The 20240-nt window shown below is 49.2% G+C and overlaps 1 protein-coding gene across 3 annotated transcripts in view; it reads left to right on the top strand.

The window, feature by feature from the left end:
- The window catches only part of TET3 (tet methylcytosine dioxygenase 3), a 99421-nt gene that overhangs the window by 7218 nt on the left and 71963 nt on the right, over nt 1-20240 (top strand). For 2 of the 3 annotated variants that reach the window (XM_011358134.1, XM_011358135.2), the window contains exon 2: nt 8439-8495. In XM_011358134.1, the coding sequence (XP_011356436.1) occupies nt 8439-8495 (57 nt within the window). Of the gene's footprint in view, nt 1-7999; nt 8127-8438; nt 8496-20240 lie in introns of those variants that run through there. The other variant, XM_023529476.1, reaches the window with a different exon arrangement.

Raw genomic sequence — 20240 nt, 5'->3', positions numbered from 1 at the left:
GGAGAAGGGGACAGAAATATGTCTTGATAAACAGGTGAAAGAACTCAAGTTGCCAACAAGGGTAAGGAAGATGACTCAAACACCCCCCCCCCCCCCGCTTTTTTTTTTTTATTTTATAGGGCTGGGACACAAGAACCTCTTGAGATTTATTCCAGGTTTATACTTGTTTTTCTGGAGTCCATTTCCTGCTACTCTTATGAGTTGTCATAAGGAACCTGTATGTGTTCTGTGAATAGTTAGGAAAGGGCTCTCAGACAGTTTGCTGCTCAGCAGCTTGACTCAGGATGTTGTAGCCCCATGAGAGTGTAGTAGCTGGTAATGGTTGTGAAGAGGGTGTGTTCATAGAATCTTTGGTCTCATGGAAGGGTCTGGAGGCTTATGCAACTGAAGGCATGTGCACCCTCTTCATCACATACAGGTAGGGAGTAGGCCTGTCAGATCTGTGGTGGGGGTGGGTGGGTGGTGGGGGTGCAGGTATTAAGTTGAATGATAGAACAACAAGTTAAAGAGATTGGGGCTGTCTAGGACAATGGGCCCCAAACAAACCTGATGAAATTTAATCAGGGTAAATCCAAAGTTTGGTACTTGTTTAAAAAAAGAAGAAAGAAATGCACAGATAAGGAACCCTGCCTTCCTAGCAGGTAGAAAGAGTTGAAACTCTAAAAAGGGTTGTTGATAGCCTATATTGAGGAGATCTGTCAGTGGTCACATGAGGGACAGTTGATGGAAACAGACCTGTTCAGCTTGATAATGGGTAGAGGAACACAGGCTAAGACATGTCTTGTGTAAAAGAGAGAGTCAATTCTGTCGTGTGGTATGTAGAATTTTTGTTAGTGGGTGGAAGTTACAAGCAGGTAGACCAAACCCATGTTAGAAAAAAGAATTGTCTAATATTTGCAGCTCTTCCAAGACTAAAGCGCCTGCCCTGAGAGGTGGTGCGTTTCCTGTGCCTGCACGTGTCAGGGTAGAAGCTGGGTGCTGATCGGCAGGGATGTTATGAGGACATCCTCTTTAGGGTGGGGCTTCCATACTTGGTGTTTCTTGCTAAGACTGTGTAAAGCATAATATCAAATCTATTTTCATATTCCTCAAATAACCACTTTGCAGAAGAAACATCCCCTTTAGACTGTAAAGTTTTTGTTGAGTTCTAGACAATCTTATACATAGATCTAGTAATCTCAGACCTAGGTTGGAATAGAATTTGTGAACTTTCTGAAAACTTCAGCCAAATGTTTGAATGTGCAGGGGTATCTTTTCTCAGGGGAGAAAGTCTGTGGTTTTCGGTAGATTCTCAAGAGTATTCATGACCTCTCCAAATTTAAGAAGCATGTTTTACCCGAGCTGTCCAGTATGGTAGCCATTAGCCACGTGTGGCTATTTAAATTTAAATTAGTTAAAATTAAATTCAGTTGCTCAGTCATACAAGCTGCCCTTCAGGTACTCAGTAGCTGCATGTGGCCAGCGGCTCGTGTGTGGGACAGCACGGGTGTAGAACATTTCCATCAGCATGGGAAGTTCTCTTGGACATGGAGTTGCCCTGCATGGTTTCTGACCTTCACCTAGACCTCTTTCTGAGTGGAGGACAAAGCTGTCCAGGTTAGCAGCTCTCAGAAGGATATTTTGGGTTGGGATCCCTGTCTCCACCCTGAGGTAAGTGGTGAGGGGTGTGGAAGGGGACAGTGCTTTCCTGGGTTCTGACCTACCCTGAAGCTCATTGCTTCTCCTTGAGGGCATGGCCGTGTTTAATTATCTGCTCTGGGGTGAGAATAAGAGGAATGAAGTGTGACTCTCTACTCAAAGGCTCTCTTTGAAGCTCCTTAGGGGAAAGTGGCCTTTCCCACCCACAGATGTGACCAGAGGCCCTGGTGAAACCTAATGATCTTTACTTCTGGTTCCAAACTTGCTTCTGCAAAGATCTGCCCAGAGTCCATCCTTGCCTCTCTGCCTTGGGCCTCTCATTTAAAAGGCAGCGAGGTGACAGAGCGAGTTGGAAGACCATGTCAGGGGTCTTAGGAGTTGTCAGTAATTCCCCACTGGCCTGCTCATCACTTCTTTACAGCTCCCTTGGGGATTGAGGGCAGGATGCTCAGGAAGGAACCTCTTCATCTTCCTTGAGCCCTGCTGCAGTCCAGCTGACTGTTTTTGAGAGAGTCAGGGAGAGTCAGGGAGAGTCTGTGAGGGTTGCCGTGGCCTCTGCCTGAATGTGCAGGGCGGAGGCAGCTGGAACACCTGAGTGGACACACCCCTCTGTGGCCTAGTCTCCTGCCATTTGCATAAGAAATCGGATAACCTAAGTTTTTATTAGTCACTGCTGGAGGAGAAAAAAGAAAGCCACAGCTTAGTGACTGGCTGGCCTCCAGGTGACCACAGGTCTGGAGGTTGCTTGATTGCCTCAGGTAACACAAGCCCTGTCCCTGCCCTGCTGGCTCTGACCTGTACAAATTCCAACTCCATTGTGCCCCACGTTCCCAGACCCAGCGGAGAGTTCGTGGACAGAATAACGTACCTCCCACCACTAGCGAAGCAGCAATTCCAGATTCTCCAAATGGAAGGAGAGTTGCATTGGGTAGAGTCATTTGGGCGCATTTGCCTGACAGCCTGTTTCCCAGGAGCCTCCCACCCCTCCTAATCATGGCCAGGAAGTCTCAGAAAGGAAATTCTGGGTCCAAAACAAATAACAACGGACCGGGCTAGAGTCTGTTCCACTTCTAAGCCATTCTTGCGAGGAGGGCATTGGGTGGTTCTCTCTCATTTCATGTTTTTATCTGTCTTTTTATTGATTGTTCCACCTTTTAAGGGTAAGCTCTGAATGTCCCAGTTCCCTCATTGATGCTAGGTGTGGCCGTGGAGCCCTAGGAGAAAGAGGAATGGTGGACTCTCACTGTGAGGGCTGTGTCCTGTCTGGACTATGTTTAAACTGCAGGATGAGGGGCCAGTGGGAGGAGAGGAGCCGGTGCTAGGACAAGGAGGAGAGACACCTTCTTAGAATGTTTCCTCAGTCCCAGGACCTACAGTGTTCCCTGCGCTGGAGGAGGGACACTCCTCCCTCTGGCATTGCTTCAGCTTCCAGAGTCAGGATGTCATCTCCTTTGACTTGTAGACCTGCAAGTTGCCTTCCCAGCCTCATTCAGTGAATCTCGCCCAGAACTAGCTGTGTGTAAGGCAGCGCACTAAGACTGAGCTGTGGGTAGAGGGGAGGCCATGTGTACTCAGTGTGTGCTCTGTCTCTAACAAGTTCACAGGCTGTGTAGGGAAATGAGTGTGGAAACAAATCATTATGACCCAGTCTAGTAGGGCTATAAGGGAGGGATGCCTTGAGGGCAGAGACCAGCCTTAGTCACCTTTAGGCCCAGAGAGCCCAGGGGGAAAGGGAAGGAGAGTTTCTGTATGAAGATATGTGAAGGATGAGGGGGGCTTCCAGGAGGAGGGAGGCATCTCCCCTCAGCCTGGGGTATGTATAGTTGCTACTGGAATGCTCTGGCTGGTGGCAAGAGTGTGGAAGGACACAGACTGCAGGGGGCCACACATGGCTGGTGCTGGATCCTCCAGATGGAATATAAGACTTTTTGTGTTATTTCCCCTTGGAAGTCCTCCAAGATTGCCCCCAGGTTTCTAAACCACTCAGCATTCCTGTGTCCCACCTTCTCAACAACCTCTTAAGGTCCCGCATTACTTACTTACTTGGGTCCTGGAACATTTGGTGGTCCCAGGCTGTTGAATGAAGGTTGGGGAGACCCTGATGAGGTTCATAGACCCTAAGACATCCTCACAAGCATCTAGGAGGGCATGGGGGGCGTGGGCAAAGCTGCAACTGCTGCCTGTCAGCCTGAGTGGGCCCAGGTGTGTTCTCTTTGTTGGTACCGAAGTGTGCAAGTAGAGTTGTTGGCCAGCTGTCTCCCTTGAACATTGCTAGGGGCCCTGGGTTCAGTCTGGTTCTTCTGTATCTCTGAGGAGGAACACCTTTTCTTCTGTTGCTGCTGCTGCTCCTCCGCCTCCTTGAGACTGCTGTTGACACAGACTTCCACTGCTGAAGCTAATTGTGAGGCCTGATCAGTGAATGAAGGCAAAGGCAGTTCCCATGACAACCGCAAAGAGTTTCAAATATAGAGAATGATGTGTGTGATGGGCTGCAATTACTTGGGTGGAAATTGATGTGTGGACACCCGGGACTTCAAACATAGGCTCTGAAGGTGGAAGGGGTGTTGGGTTTCTTTGGCAGGATCCTTTGTGCGATGGAGAAGGAAGGGAAGGAGGTCACAGACTTCCCCTGCAGTCTCTTCCAAGTGCCTTCAGTGTGTGGAATGTTGGGCAAAACCCTGCAGGGGCTTTGGCAAGCCGTAATTCCAGCCATTCTGGTTGGGGAGGCAGAATACCCAGAGAGACAAACAGCAGTACCAAGTGTCAAATGAGAAAGAAGTGCTGTAGGCTGGCAGAGGACCATGGTAACCAGAGAAGGCTTCCTGAAGGAGGTGTGCTTGAAGTGAGCTTTGAAGTAAAGCTTTGTAGGGAGTGACCTCATTCAGGACATAGCCATGGCCAGTCAGGAAAAGTCTTTCTACTTCCTACCAATGCTAGAAGAGGTAGGTTGATATGAAAATTGTAGAGCCACCCGGAGCAGCACTGACTGTAGAGCTACCAATGAGGGGGTAATGAGAGCCCTGCTCAGTCATTTTCTAGCTGTGTGACCTTGGGCAAGATGCTTAGTCTCTATGTATCCCGATTTCTCCATCTATAGAATGGGCATGAATAATTCTTATTTTGTTGGTTCGTTTTGATGGTTAAAGATACATTACATTTTACGCTCAAGTATGGGGCCTGACATGGGTTTAGTGCTTAGTCTATGTCTGGATGTGCCCTCATTCCCTAGTTTGTATATCTGTATATCTGTGTGGTTTCTAACCTATGAGTATCCGTGTTCCTGAGGTTCTTGGTGTTGGGGTATTTTGTGTGTTCTGAGAGTGAATGAAAACATTCACCTCTCCCTGGTGGGGAGGGCTGTGGCCCCATTTCTCCGACTGGGAGTGGGAGACTGGGGGTCATGATGGAAGATGTGTAGGAACCCTTGGTCCCCATGCGGAGGGGTTCCAGATGCCTCTGAGTTGGTCACTGAGAAGCCACAAAAGTAGAAAAAGGGTAGACAGATTGGACCGGGTTGGGCGTGGGTTGTGGAGAGCATCTCTGCTGAAGGCAGAGTGGCCCCAGCATGGGCCTTTTTGACTCCTTGGAGTCCTGGCATTCAAGATTCCTCAGAAGAGGGCAGGAGGCCAGGGTGGGACAGAGATGGGAGCAGGGGGACTGCCTCGGGGACCATGGCTCCTTTAGGATATCTGCAGGGGCTGGGCTGGGAACTGTGGCTGAGATAGGACTGGGTTAGCACTGAGAGCTTGTTGAAGCAGAAAGTCAGGGTGGCTCCTGCAGGCTGGTGAGCTGGGTCGAACAAGGCTAGGACTCAGCTCTGGTTCAGTTGTGGCAGGTCTTGCCCTCCCAGGAGAGCAGGTGTCCCTCCGATCCTCAGGGACCTCAGAGAGAAGGCCGACCAGGAGAGTGGACTCCATATCTCAACGCCCAACCCCCTGCTTCTCCACCCTCCTTGCATAGAAACTCAGCTCAGCACATTCCAGCTCTGCGCAGAGCCTAGTAAAGTAGGGAAGACAGGGCCCCCGCCCACGTGCGGAAGACTGCCGTGTAAATAAATAACTGCACTTGGTAGTGACTGGTGTGCTGGATGAGGCCCTGCACTGCTCTGCAAAGGCCCTGGGAGAAATGGGTGATGCTCATAGGGGCTAGAAGAGCTGGGACAGTGGCAGAGGGAGGTGACCTTTGGATTAAGCCTTTCCCCTTGCATGGGGGTTGGGGGGAATCGGAGGAGGAGAACCCAGGCAAGGAGCAATATTTCGTAGTCTCCAAGGCATGAAAAATGATACTATTCTCAGATCCATAGCTTAAAAGGATGTAGTTGGGTTTAAGTGACCCCGTCCATCTTTGCATTTCCCTGGGATTGGCAGAGAGGGGGTGGTTTAGAGAATTGGGGGAGAAAGTCCTAGATTGGTATCCTAGCCCACTACTAACCAGCTGTGTTGTTGTGTGGACAAGTAATCAACATCTGTCTCTAAGTCCGTTTCCCCATAAGAGACAAGGTTGTGTGTGGAGTAATTCAAATGAGATGCTCCTACAGAGTGGTTGGCACAGAGCCTGGTACATAGCAGGGGCTTGATAAACTGTGGCAGCCACAGCAGCAACAATATTAATTGTCCAAGCAACAGACTATGTGTGGGGTGGGTGGGTGGGGCCAGGGTTTTGGGGACCAGGATAAAGAAAGGACTTCACTTGGCCTGGCCAAGGTAAGAGCAAAAGGGTGCAGAAGTTCAACTTCCCATCTTGAGCCAGGACACTGCTCTTTACCCTGCTTTGCCCTGGGGAGGAGCCCCACAGTGCTGCCTTTTGTCCCTAGGGGTGATAAATGTATGGGCCCTGGTGTATCCTGGAGTCTCCTCACTAGGGGCAAGCTTGCTGTCTCTCCAAAGGCAGCTCTATCCCATCTGAGTACCCCCTTGGGGGTCCAGGGAGGGGACAGCAATTGGGCATCTGTAGTGGAGCAGGTAGCCAACCATATCTCACTGAAACAGGGGCTGTCACACATCCTAACTAGCTTGAGTCACTTCTCCACTCTGGTCTCAGCTTCCTCATTGATGAGATGAGAAGTAGCACAGAATGAGCTCTCCCAGAAACTAAGAGTGATGGTAGCTAGCAGCACCTACAGCATGTAGGGCACATGCTGCACTTTCGCACAGCGTCTTCACATCTATGTATGAGGTTGCTCTCTGTAGTTCCATTTTACAGATGAGCAGAGTGAGGCTAAGAGAGGTAAGGTGCCACCAGCAGGGCCCCACAAGTAGATAGTGCTGGAGCCAGAAATGGAATGAGATATGTGAGGACCAGAGTCTGTGATGTCACCTTCCTGGGAGGCGGAGGCTCAGAGTGTTCAGCTACAGGGAGGGAATGGGGTGGGGCAGGATGTGCCCAGGGATGCCAGGAATTAAATCCAGGAGTGGAGTTCTGGGCCTTTCTCACCCCATTTCTGTTCTTCTGACCTCAGTCTTCTGTCTCAAAGTTTGGGAACTCGAGGTTGGAGCTCTTGGGGTCTGGGCTCACCTCCTCTCCTCAGCCTTTCCTGGAGATGGGAAGCCCTGAGGCCTGAGGTGGGAGGGCTCTTCTAAGAGGAAGAAGCATCTGGAGTGGTGGTGTGGGGAGGCTGTCTGGATGAGGCAGGTATGTTCAGTCACAAGGATGAGCCATCCTAGGTGAGGTGTGGGTGTTTGTGTGCACCGGGACGGCCAGGCTGGCTTGGTGAGGCTTTGAGCCACAGGCAGTGTGGGCTTCAAGAAGTCTTTTTTCGAGGTGGGTGTTGGAGGGAGGGAGGAGTAAGACTGCATAGGGTTAAGCGCGTGGTGTTTAGAGCGCACAGACTTGGCGTGGAGTCCCAGCTCTGCTGTTTTCTGGCTGTGTCACCTTGGGTAAGTTACTTCACTTGTCTTGCCTTGTTTCATCTGCAAAATGGGGTAAAGGTTCATACTGCCAAGGTGCTTTTTTTTTTCTTCTAAGATTGCAGGAGCTATTATTACTGCTCTTCATGCTCTTACAGCGCCGGCACTGAGTGAGGCAGTTGCCTGGTGTTCTGGGGTTAGACAGTCGTGAGAGGGAGAATCCCACCAGCGTCCGCTCCACCCCAGGCGTGATCTGTCATTTGACCCTGGAGATGCAGAGGATGCCTCTGGCATTACCTTCGGGGTCCCCTACTCGGAGGAGGCGGGGTGACCCGGGATCCCCGGCCGGCCCGGGAGCAGCAGCGGGCCTGGGCTGCAGCCAGCGCGTCTCCGCGGCACCCTCGGCAGTGCCCCCGCCTCCCGGTTGGGCAGGTCCAGCCCCCGGCGGCCCTGCCCCCGCCTGGCCAGCCGCGGGGATTGGCTGGCGTGCGCGCCGCCCCCTCCACACCAGCCTCGCCGGCGGCGGGGAGGGGAGCCAAGCCGGCAGCTGGCCGCCGCCTCCTCTGCAGTGCCTCCCTCCGTGCGCTCCGGCGGGGATAATGGGAGGCCCGCCGGCCCATGCACCAGAGGAGGCCGGCCGAGGTAGAACGGGCAGGGCAGGGAGGGACGGGCCAGCCCAGACACAAGAGGAGAGGCAGTGGCCTCCTGGCTCTGGGAAGGGTGGAAAAAGGAGAAATGAAAACAAAAACACTGGAAGGCGGACGAGCCCCTCCACAGCAGCGCGTCTGGGCGGCAGCTGGAGGCAGGAAGATGGTCCCTGCTGTCCTCTTTTTCCGAGGCCCCATCCCTCCCATCCTTCCGCTTCCCTGCAGCGGTGTCAGGGGTGCAGCAGAAGGAGTTTGTTTCTCTCCTGCTGTCATCCTGGCTGATCAGTCTCTCTGGCTTCTTTTGCAGGTGGAAATAAAGGCTGGTGAAGGACCTGGGCCGTGGGGACAAGGGGCTGCTGTCAAGGTATCTTGTGCGTGCGTGCGTGCGTATGTGTGTGTGTGTGTGTGTGTGTGTGTGTGTGTGTGTGTGTGTGTGTGTGTGGTGGGGGTGAAGTGTATGCCTGGACTGGATAAAAATAAAGGGTCTCCTCAAGTGATCCCTTAATCTCCCACTGTGTGTAGCAGCAGCTGAGGGGGAGGGGCAGCGGGGGTGTGGGTGGCCAATGAATTCTCAGGCCTGTGTGGGTTTTGTTTGGATTCTTTTTGCTTTCTCAGCTGGATGGTTTGGGTGCAGTTGTGATTGGGTTTGTTGAACTGTATTTTTTTTTTTTTTTAAGACATTCAGCCCACTCCCTACCCTTGCCTCTGGAAATCTCTTGAGACTGTCTCTGGCACTGTTGGTTTGCATCCAATCTGCAGAAATCCCTGGGTGGGGTAGGGGGTAAGGGGGAGGGGGAATCGAGCTCCTGAGTCTGAAGCTGATAGGGTGTCATTAGTCATGCTGCTGTCACCATGGAGATGGCTGGAGAGGAGAGGAGGTGGTGGGGGTGAGGATATTTTGGGTAGGGTGGGGGCTGATGCAACATCATGACTGGGAATTTGGTGGGTGGCTGCTGTTACTGTGTGGCTTGGTGTCTGGGGGACTGGGAAGGAAATGCTACCAGGTGAGTTGGAAGTGGAGAAGGGGGTATTGAGCTTCTCCATGTGGTTGTCTGAGGGCCAGGGCTGGAATATTTGGGGCAGGGCAGGGCAGGGTCTGGTAGGGTATCAGTCATTACTAGGAAACACAGATGTCCCTCCCTGGTTGACAGGGACCAGGATCAGTGAGTCTCCTTGGGCTTTGCCCATGTTTTCAGGGCTGGGGACCCATAGGGAGTTTGGGATTACTCAGCAGTATCCTCTCCTGGCCCAGGGCAGAGAAAACGGAGTGGGAGGCAGCTCCATGTGGCTGCCTCTCAAGTCCAGAGCAGAGAGGCTGGGGAAGTAGTGTGGGGATAGGGCCTGATGGGACTTTTCCTAGGAGTGAGAGAGCCCCTTCCATCCCCTGCTTCAGCTCTACCTTACCCTTGGGCTCCCGGAGCCTGTGGGGAGCAAAAGGGATCTGGTTGCTTAGGTAGCCTGTAGATGAGCTGCTCCTGTCCCCAGACGCTCCTCTCTGAAAATTCTACTCCTGCTACCTGGGAAAGCTGTGGGAAGCTCTGTGGAGGTGCTGGAAGTGGCACTCTGCCACCTCACTGCCTGGGTGGGGATACTGGCAGGGAGGGGCTCTGCTTCCCCACGTGGGATGAGGGTTCCTGGGTGAGGCTAAAGGGTGGATCAGAAGCCAGGGTGGTTCCTTGACCTCCTCTGAGGAACTTGAGACAAGGAAGTGCTTGGGGGAGGACAAGAATTTTGCTTCTGGAGCAGCTTCTGGGGGAAAGAGAAGAGCCAGGTGGCATTAACTCCCTTGGGGAGCTGGATATGCCTTGGTGAAGCTAGGAGGTGGGGGTGATCACCTGCGAAGGGACTGTGGGAGGCCCCTGAGGCAAGCAGAAGTTGTTGATACTGGTGATTCTGTGGGTGGAGAGCAGAGAGCTGTGAGCTCACTCTACTCTCTTCTCTGGAGCAAAACCCCTAGGTTCCACCTCTGCTTCCTCCCCTGGCCTCCCACCGCTGACTAGGGAGCTGTAATCACCGTGTGTGCTGTTGAGGACTGTGAGCACAGAGATCATGGAGTGCACCTGTTCTGTCCCCCACCCTGGGGAAAGCAGGACAAGGGGATGAGGACAGATGGGCTCAGGGAGGGGGCAGCTTCCTCTCTCCTCTGTGTCTCCGGCCTTGTCAGCCAGAGCTTCCCTCTCTGTTGGGAGGAAGGACTGCTGGCAGTTTTGTTTACTCCTGAAAGCACCCTCTCTCTCCTGCCTAGTGATGGCTTCTCTTTACCTCTTTCCAAGTGTGTTCTCCATTTCTTTCTGCTGGTCCTGCAGTCCTGCTAGAAGCTCCCAGCCTGTACCTTGACCCTTAATGTCGTGGACATGTGTTAGGGCTATTTGGAAAACCAAGGGAAGCCCTTTAAAAATGTCTTCCTTCTTCCCCCATCTCAGAGTGGGGCCTGAACTGCCTGCATTTTGACAGTTTGTGCCTGTGCTTGTTTTTATTGTCAAGTTGTTTGCTGAAGTATCATCACTTCCTCTTGGCCCGTCTTGGACACTGCCAGCAAGCAGTGGGATCTGAGCCCCGTGTTGCCCTCCCCCCACTTAGGTGGCCTATTTGGTACAGTGTCCCACATACCCTGATTGAGGTAGTTTGGCCAGATCCTCTTCTATCAGCAGGTCATGGTGTAGGAAGATGTGTCTGGTATGTGAGCTCATTTTGAGGTCAGGCCAGGACTCTGGAACACAGGGCAAGGGGGTCTCACAGTATGTGTTCCCATGGGGTAGGTGCAGGCTGGGAAACCCCACGGGTGAATGGTATTCAGCAGCCAGTGGGTAGTCATCTACTGGAATGTGCTTGTCTACTGTGTGCCGAGTCCTGCCAGAGTTTCAAGAATATCCATGATGTAGGGTGTATAGAGTTGAGCTTGATAAACACAAGTTGTCATTTTACTGCATAGTATGTTACATGGGATACCCACGATATCCCGAGGAGCATGCCAGAGCACACACTGTTGCTGCCACCGCCTTCTTGGCAGTGAGGGTCCAGTGCCGAGAGCACCAGGCTGCCAGGCTTTCAGTCTCCCACGCTGCTCCCATGCGCTGCCCCTTGGGAATCTTCAACTGGCTGAGGATGTCTGGAAACTATTTTGGGACTGTGCCCAGGATTTCTGCCTTCTGTCTCTTCTTCTGACCACTGCAAAAGTGCTCCTTTGTCGACGATCTATGACCCTTGACTTTCCACACACCGTGGGTGACTCCTACCAGTTTCTTGCCTGCTTTGCCTGCTTTTACCACTCTGCAGCCCTTTGCGAGGGTCCCACTCTTGCTCTCTGAAGTGCGTTTACAAGCAGTCTTGAATTTGGAGAGAGATGGCAGCAGGTGAGCTTGTCAGACTGGAGCTGGAAAGGAGCCAACCAGGAGGATTTCCAGGTTGAGTTTGGTCGCGGGGGACTCCCCTCATGCATAACAAGAACTGGAGTTAGAGTTCCAGGGCTCAGCTCCACCTCCTGGGGACTCCTCACCGGTTTTCAAATGTCGTGAGAGAGGGAAAGGACTTTACAAAATAGGTGAGTGAGCCGAAGGGGGAGCCTTCCTGGTCACTGTGGTGCCCACAGGAACCCTGTGAGGGCTCCCGCAGCCCTCACACTGGCTCCCTGAGGGGGCGCCGGGCCCTGGGTTCCCTCCAGCCGCAGATGGACGATTCTGCTAGAAATGGTCTTTGCCAAGTCCCCTCCCATACCACCCCCACCCCCGCCCGCCCCCGCCAGGCTGTAGCAAATGGTTTGGCTGGCTGGGGGTGGGGACAGGGAGTGTGGGGAGGGGCTTTGGTTTGGCTCAGCTTTTGGGTCTCCCAGTCTGACCTTTTGGGCTTTTGGCCTCATTTGCTCTCACACTTGGGCATCTGGCAGTCAGCTGAGGACTCCCCTCTTGTTCCCAGCATGTCTGCAGCTTCTAAGAAGATGGCTTCCTTGTGGGTTAGTTTAGGAAGCTTTGGGCAGATAGGCGACAGAGATGGCTTAGATGAATAGAATCTGTAGATTATCATGCTATCTAGGACTGAGACCCCATCCCCATTCACTTTCTCTACTTTTCTTCCTCTTTTTGTCTTTCATCGTTTACTGAGCATTTACCATGTTCCAGGTACAGTACTAGGTCCTGAAAAATAAGAGAAATCATTATTATTTGATCTTTACAATACCCCTGGAAGCAAGAGATATTGACTAAATTACCTAGAACCATAACTCTTAAGTGGGCACACTGCATTGGCAGTTTTCATTTTTTTTTTTAAATACAGTGAAACTTTTGATCTTTGTATTTGGGGCTGTGAACTTGCACCTGGCAGACCCTTCACCCCCAGCTGTGCCTAGGTCTTTACCTTTGCTTTTATCATTGGCTCAGGGGACCTCAAGGGACTTTAAAGGAAGAATCAAGATGCCATCCATGTTTTCAATAAGTTACTGTTTCTGGGATCTGGCAATTACAGATTGGGGTAGTGGGGTCGGAAAAGGAATGGCTGGAAAGAGAGCTTAGTTTTGAAGGAAAGCGTCAGCTTTAGACATGTAGGGTTTGAGAGTCAGGTGAGGCTGGATAGAAATACTGTGTCTGGGCACGTTACCTGGAACCTGAAATTGCCTTCTATACACTGGGGTCATGTTTGGGCCCTGCGGCCCTGACTGCTCAGGGGCTCGCTCCCATGGAGACCTCTGGCTGAGATGAGGAGGGCGAGAAGTGCAGTTGTCCCATTTCTTTTCCTCTCTATTCCCAACTCTGCTCCCTCTCTTGCATTCTGTCATTAATCAATGGGAGGTCACTTAATGTCCCTGGATTTTACTTTCCTCTGTAAAATGAAAGGGTTGCCTTCCAAAGTATTTCTCAAACTAAATGTGGCAAAGGGCCAGTTCGTTCTTTCTTTTTTCTTTTCTTTACTTTCTTCTTTTCTTTTCTTTCCTTCCTTCATTTCATTTCATTTCATTTTCAAAATGTTGCAGACCAGTACTCAGTTCTACTTCATACAAGTAGTTCGCAGTTTGTGCCACGCATGGCTCAGAAGTTCAGCACCATCCAGACTGGTCTGTGAGCCACTGGAGGAGGCGAGTCCACTGAACTTGCTCTTGGATGCTGTGGCAGGTTCAAATCACTGTGACTGCTTCTAAAGGTTTACCCTTGGTTCCTGTGTTTATGTTGTGGTGGACTGGTGGTCAACAGTTTATAGGCATTACTTTTGAACTCTGCTTCCGGGACAGCAGAGGGTCTCTGTTTTGACCATTCCATCCCTTTCTGGATATGACTTCCTCTCTTCTGTACTGTCCATCTTGGGAACAGAGAGCATCACTTGGAAAAGGAGAGATATTGCTATACCAGAGATTTCCTTAGAGTCCGTCAAAAGATTTGCTTGCACCTCAGCTTCTGTAGATAAGGATGCTTCCTGTTTACCTGTTTGCAAGCCTCAGGTTCTGATGGAGAAGTGTCAGAACCTGCAGAGCCCCCCCCCACCCCGCCCCGCCCCTGGAAGAGGCAGGACTGTGTGCATGTATGTGTGTGTCTGAGTATATGAATTCCATGACTTAGAGGGAGAGAACAGTTAAGGGGGAGGTCATGTCTCCTATAGATGCCGGAATGGATTTGGGTCCTGCAAGATACTAAAGCTCTAGTGCCTTAGGCAGGGCACCTTGAATTTTGAGCTTTTCCCATTTGGTGGCTCTCAATAATCTAGAGACAGAACCCTTTTCCTCTGAGGGTGGATCACAAACTCTGCCCTGGTTTCTGTGAGGACAGACATCCCAATATTTTTGATTGCATGAGTTTGGGCATGCAAACTTTATGCCACCCACTCTCACCCGCAGGGATTCCTGCTGAGGATCTTTGGCCTTTTCATTGAAGATGCTAAAATTTAGATTTTAAAAAGTAAAATTACTAATTTCCTTCTATTCCAGCTGCCTCATCCTAGTCTGGAGAGTGGGGAGGGGGCTAAGGGGTAGGTAACACAGTCTTGCCACAAAAATATTCCTTAAGAGGGAAACATCCCAAGGACAGTAAGATTAGGGTCTGAGCAAATCCTGGTTACCTTTGTGGCCTGGAACTCTTGTGCCCTTGGTGCTTAAGTAATTGGATTTCTCAGCCCCGCCTCCAAGCATTTTTCAGTGTAATCCTAACCTCATGGGCTTTGCGAAGGAAACAAAGACATTGAAGGGGTTTGCAACTGGTCCCTGACAGCGAGCTCTTAAACAACCCTGCCCTGTTGACTGAGTTTTCCTGCATTCCCTCCTCTGAAGCGTAGATACCGCCCCCCAACACCCACTTCCCCGGGGAGTCTTAGCCTGTGGGCCTTGGGTCCCAGTCCTGCTCAGCAGGAGTTTACAGAAGGAGCTGTTTTCTGCCAGTCCCGTACCTTAGAAAGGTTCCATCTCTGATTCCTGCTGGCCACTGTGCAGAAGGGGGAAGAACTGGGGCGGCTCGTAACTCCTGGCAGAGGCAGACACCCTGGAAGGGCTCAGGCTGAGAGCCCAGGCTGGATCACCAGCAGACTCCCTCTGCTGCACCTCTCCCTTGAGTGTGGCCCTTGGGACAAGTCACTTCTCTGCTGGCTTGAATAAGTTCAGGATGGGGGTACAGAGGGCATCTCCTGACTTCACCAGGCTCTGCTGTACCCAGAGAGGGGAGACTGTGCTTTACCAACTGGGACCATTCCTTCCGTACACTCTCTGCTCGGAGGGGTACAAAAATGAATTTTCAGTTGGAGCTCTGGAGGCTGTGCCCAAGAGATGCCTACCCTGTTTTTCCTGGCACTGTGACCCTTCTCTCTCCATCCTAGGATACTCTTCACAGCCTCAGCCCATCCCCACTCTTGCCTTTCATGCTTTGAGCTCAGCTCTTAAGTTCTAGACTCAGCAGAGATGGCCTCTGAGGGCACTGCTTTGTGGGGCATGGGCCAAGGGCCCCTTGTGTCAGAATTATCTAGGAGCTTGTAAATGCCGTGCGGCTGCTGGGCCAAGATAGGAGTCATCTGCTGGGCTCAGACCTGTGGGTTCCTGTGGCACAGTTAGGTAAAGGGGATGCAGGAGAAGGGTGGTGTGGGAGCCCCAGAGATTAATGTTGGAAGCTCTGGGCAGGTGGGCCATGTGGCATCCCCCTCCTCACTGGCGCTGCCATTTTTCTCTAAGCCAGGTCACACCTGATGATTAAGGTATATGCTGACCTCTACCCTGTGGCCTTTCTTCCCACTATTATTTCTCCTTGGTTTCCTGTTTTCTAGCTGTGGGTTCCCAGTGGTGTCATTTGGACCTTGGGTAGTAGTTAGGGCTTAGCTCTGGGGTTGTGTGGTTGGAGTGGTGTATGTCTTGGGGTTGTACTGGCAAGTGGTCCAGAGCAGTCTGAACACCCGCTGGGAGCCAGTGCCCAGGGTTCTGTGTCTAACTCCTGGGACACCCCTTCCCCTCACTTTCCAGAGGATGCCTCCTCCACTGCATCTCTGTCTGAGGTCTGAGGGAAGCGAGATGTGGAGGAGGATCTGGGTGGGTGCCAGGGCACTTCAGCTCGAAACACCAGCTCCCACCCCAACAGCCTCCACCAAGACCGGCAGGGCCACGCATGCTTCAGCTTGCCTAGAGAGTTTTCAGTGGCCACACCCTCTGGTTCAACTAGTTTAGTGGCTCCCAGTTTCACTGTATATTAGAATCATCTGGGAGCTTTTAAAAAAGAAAATATCAATGTCTGGGCCCAAGCCCCAGAGAGTCTGATGTAATTGGTCTGGAGTGGAGCCCAGGCCCCAGCAATTTTCAAAGCTCCCCAGGTGATTCGCATGTGCCCTGAGTTAAGCCACTGCCCTCATCCAGTGAAGCTTTCCCTCTGTCTCCCATACACCTGGGCTTCCCCAGAATTTTTTTCTCATCTCTTGATAATTTTAGTGATAATCAATACAGAGTCTGGAAAAATTAAGAAAATGAAAATGTCAGACAAAAATACTGGATCGAATGTTCTGTTTCATAAAACTGACCCACGAGTTCAGATTTACTAAAACCAGAATTTGAGGGAAACTCTGTTGCAAATGAGAGAAACTCAGTGTTCTCCTCTCACTTTCTAATTTTTTAAAAATTTTGAAGAATAGCACACACATAAAAACACATACTGTGTGCATGAGGGGTACCCCAACCCCGGTGCTATCCATGGCCTGATAGGAACTTGGACGCGCAGCAGGAGATGGGCTCGCCAGTGAAGTTTCATCTGTATTTGCAGCCGCTCCCCAGAGTTAACATCACCGCCTCAGCTCCACCTCAGATCATCAGGCCTTAGATTCCGGTCCCTGGTGCCAAAAAGATTGGGGACTGTTGGTGTATATCTTGGTGAGTTTTTACAAAGTAAGCACACCTGTGGGACCAGCACCTGGCTCAAGAAATGAGTACACCCACCCCATTCCCGTTGTTTTTCCAATCCTAGAATTTCTATGGCATTTGGGCAAAATCAGGTCAGGCTGTGTTTTGGTTTTGGGCCTGGAGGGCTTCAATTTGTCCTTTGCCAGGAACACCTTTACACACCTGTGTGGGCGTTCCTGAAGCTTAGTGGGTTTCACCACGACAGGGCGCAGGGCAGAGGAATCCTGCAGGCACCCTCACCTGCTGTTACCCTCTTCCTCATCACCCTTAGTTCCTTTTCCACCTTGGCCTTTAGGCTTGCCAGTCCTCAATCTTGGCTAAATCCTAAAATCTATATCATTTTTTGGCTTTTTATTCTCTTTTTTGATTAGACAGGTAGTACATGTTCTTTGGAAAAATTGGGAAATGTAAATAGGAGAGGAGGAATTTGTCCATAGTTTCACAACCTAGTTAACCACTGTTACCTGGGGCACATCCCTCCAGACTTGTCTCCACATGCATTTGTTTTGTGCTGTTTATGAAAATGGAGTCATGCTGCATTGTAGCCCGCTTTTCCCTACATAATGACTAGCTGTAATACTCTTTGTGGAGCACTTATGGTGTGAGGGGTGCATGGGGGCAAAGTTTTCATTATTTGCTCCCTTAATTCTCATGACAACTCCCAGACAGGTGGTGGTAGCCCCACCTTTCAGATAAGGAAATGGATTAAGGCTAAGCGTGACCAAGGGTTGATATTTCACAAGGGGGTGGAGCTGGAATGGAGGCCAGGGGTATCTGACATCAGCTGAGTCCCTTGTTAGTAGACTGCTGTCTCTCTCCTAGGACCATCCGTCTATGTTAAATTCATTTGGCAACTATATTAAACAGGACAGAGTGATTTGTTTCCTTTTCCCTTTAATGTAGAATATCTCTAGTTTTTCACCAGTAAGCTTGGTGTTGCTGTTTGGTTGAGGTCTTCTGTGTCATGTTAAGGAAATGGTCTCCTATTCCATTTTGTCAAAAAAATTTTTTCCCCTCTTAGTAGTGGATGTTTCATTTTGTCATATCTCTTGAGCATGGTTTGAAGATGAAATTATACTTCTCTTTTGCCTCTTAATGAGATGAATTGTATTGATACATTTCTTAATGTTGAACTATCTTTGCACTCCTTGAATATACCATATTTGATAATGGGGTGTTTTTTTTAACGTGCTGTTTGATTTGAATTATTAATATGGGAGTTTTACACTTATCTTTTTGAATGAGATTGACCTATAATTTTTTGTGTGTGTTTTCATGGTCAGATGTTGGTATTAGAGTAACTTCATAGAACAGATAGTGAACATTTATTCTTTTTTTAAACCATGGAGCAATTGAAATAATATAGTTTAATAATTTCATTACTCAAGGATTTGAAAAAAATCTGTTGAAACCATCTGAGCCTGGTACCTTTCTTGAGGGACGGGTCTTTGCAGCTTTCTGATCCCCCGCCCTCCCACCCGCCCCCCTCCACCCCCCGCCAGGTGGCTATCAGTATAAAATGTTTACTTTGTATTTCCCATGAAAGTGATCTGTTTTCAAATATGGCATAACGTGTACACAGTTATTGCTTTTCAATTCACTCAGTATCTGATTTTTTTCACTTTCTTAATTTCTGATGTTATATATTATTTTTTCTTTCATTAGCTTTGCCAGAGTTTTATTTAATTTCAAAGTGCAGAGACTGGTCAGTTGTGCTGTTTTCTGAAGCATTAATTTCTGCTTCAGTGTTTATCTTCTTTTCCTTAGGTTTAATTTGGTATGCCTTTTTTCTGGATTCTCAGTTGGATCCTTAGAACACTCTACTTTTTCCGTTCTTTTCTACTTTTTTTCTTTGATCACAAACACATTTAAAAATGACCTTTTCTCTAAGTTCTACTGTGGCCTCATTGTCTAGGTTTTGATATTCTGTGCCTGCTAGAGCTCTTGGGGGGGATGCTGGTGGCGTACCCAACATGTGAGTGCCACGTCCTGATTTAGCCTCCCTTTCCTCCAAACAAGGGCCCCGTGGAGAATCGCTGTATGTGATACAGTGCAAAACCAGACAGTGTAGTGCTTGGTTACTCTTGAGGACTTTGTCTCCAAACCGCTGGGTTGGGACCTAGCAATAGCTTACCAGTTTAGTAGCCAGGACCTGTAGAAAACTTTTTTTTTTTTTAACTAAAGCAAAATCAGTTTGAATTTATTGCCTACGACCAGAGCATCTCCCAAGCCCCAATGAAAGTTTTAGTAGTATTTAGAAAAGCCTCACATTAGCACCAGAGGAAATGAAGCTAGAAGCTAAAGACAGTGAGAGAGAGAGGATAAAAGAGCTTTTGGCTCAGAGCTCATGGCTTAGCTTAGCTGGCCTAGGTTGCAGGTTCATCTTGCTCCCTGCTTCTTTCATGCATCTCTAGAAGATATGGTCCAATTGGTGTCCCTTGGGCTGGGAACAGTGTCCTAGGGTGCAGAGCACAGTGGGAAAAGGGAGAAGGATCATAGTTCCAAGAAAAACAGGGTGGGCATCTCTTGGGCAGGGCCTCCATAGCTCCATCGAAAATCCATTTCTGTAACCCCCAGAGTGCAGAGTGTAGGGGAACAATTATCTCAATTGGGAAAACATGGATGGTCTCCCCTCTCTGGGTCCAGCAGGGCCTAGAAGGGTAGGGGAGCCTTCTGCACCCAGCCTGAACATGTTTGAGTCAGTAGAGAACTTGGCCCAGGGGTCACAGTCAAGGGAAAATGCAGCACCTTGGGAGACAGCCTTTCTTCCCTTTATCTGAGCTCCACAGATAGCAGTAAAGGCCGTGGGTATAGGTCAGGGACAGAAGGGATGGGCTGTGAGTTTAACCTAGAAATCAGTAACAATTTTTTTTTTTCCAAAAATGAGAAAAGTTTTTGGACTTTAAATAAAAGTAATACATGCTAGTTTAAAGAAATCAAAGAATATTAAAAGTATATGAGTTGGAAACTGAAAATCCCTATTCTCCATCCCAGTGTAATCTCTTTCCAGACTTTATAATGAGTACATGAACTTACCATCTTCCCCACAGTAATGTGTTCATACCATACATTTTTAATTTTGGTATTCTTTTATTTGCTCATGAATATGTTGAGGACATCTTTCCATCTCAGTACATCTATCTTGGCCCTTTAAATGGCTATGGAGTCTTTCATTTTACAGGTTTATTGTGATTTGTTTCCTATTGATGGACATTAACAGCTTCAATTTTTGGCAATTATAAATGACGTGGTAATTTATATACTTATACATATATTTTTTGGTTATTTAAATAGGACAAAATCATACTAATGGAATTTTAATTGATATTACCAAATTACCCTCCCAAAAGGTAATTTGATAATCTCTATCAAATTTACTGTCCCACTTACAGTGAATGAAGAATTATCAGTCTTTAATTTTTGCCAGTTTGGTAGGTGAAACCGATATCTCATTTTATTAGTAAACTTGAGAATGTTTCAAATGTTAATCATTTTACATTTATTCTGTGTATCACATATCTATTATCTACTCTTAATTAGGTTGTCTTTTTATTGATCCATAGAAGTTCTTACTATATTATCAATATTAATCTCTATTATATATTTTTTAATGATTTAAAAAATTTTTTCAGTTACAGTTGATGTACAATATTATATTAGTTTCAGGTGTACAACAAATGATTAGACATTTATATAATGCATGAAGTGATCACTCTGATAAGTCCAGCACCCCAACCGACACAGTACATCACCACTACAACACTG

This window comes from Pteropus vampyrus, unplaced genomic scaffold (assembly GCF_000151845.1).
Source record: "Pteropus vampyrus isolate Shadow unplaced genomic scaffold, Pvam_2.0 Scaffold37, whole genome shotgun sequence".
Classification (NCBI taxonomy): Eukaryota; Metazoa; Chordata; class Mammalia; order Chiroptera; family Pteropodidae; genus Pteropus; species Pteropus vampyrus.
This window is presented reverse-complemented; position numbering and strand designations above follow the sequence as displayed.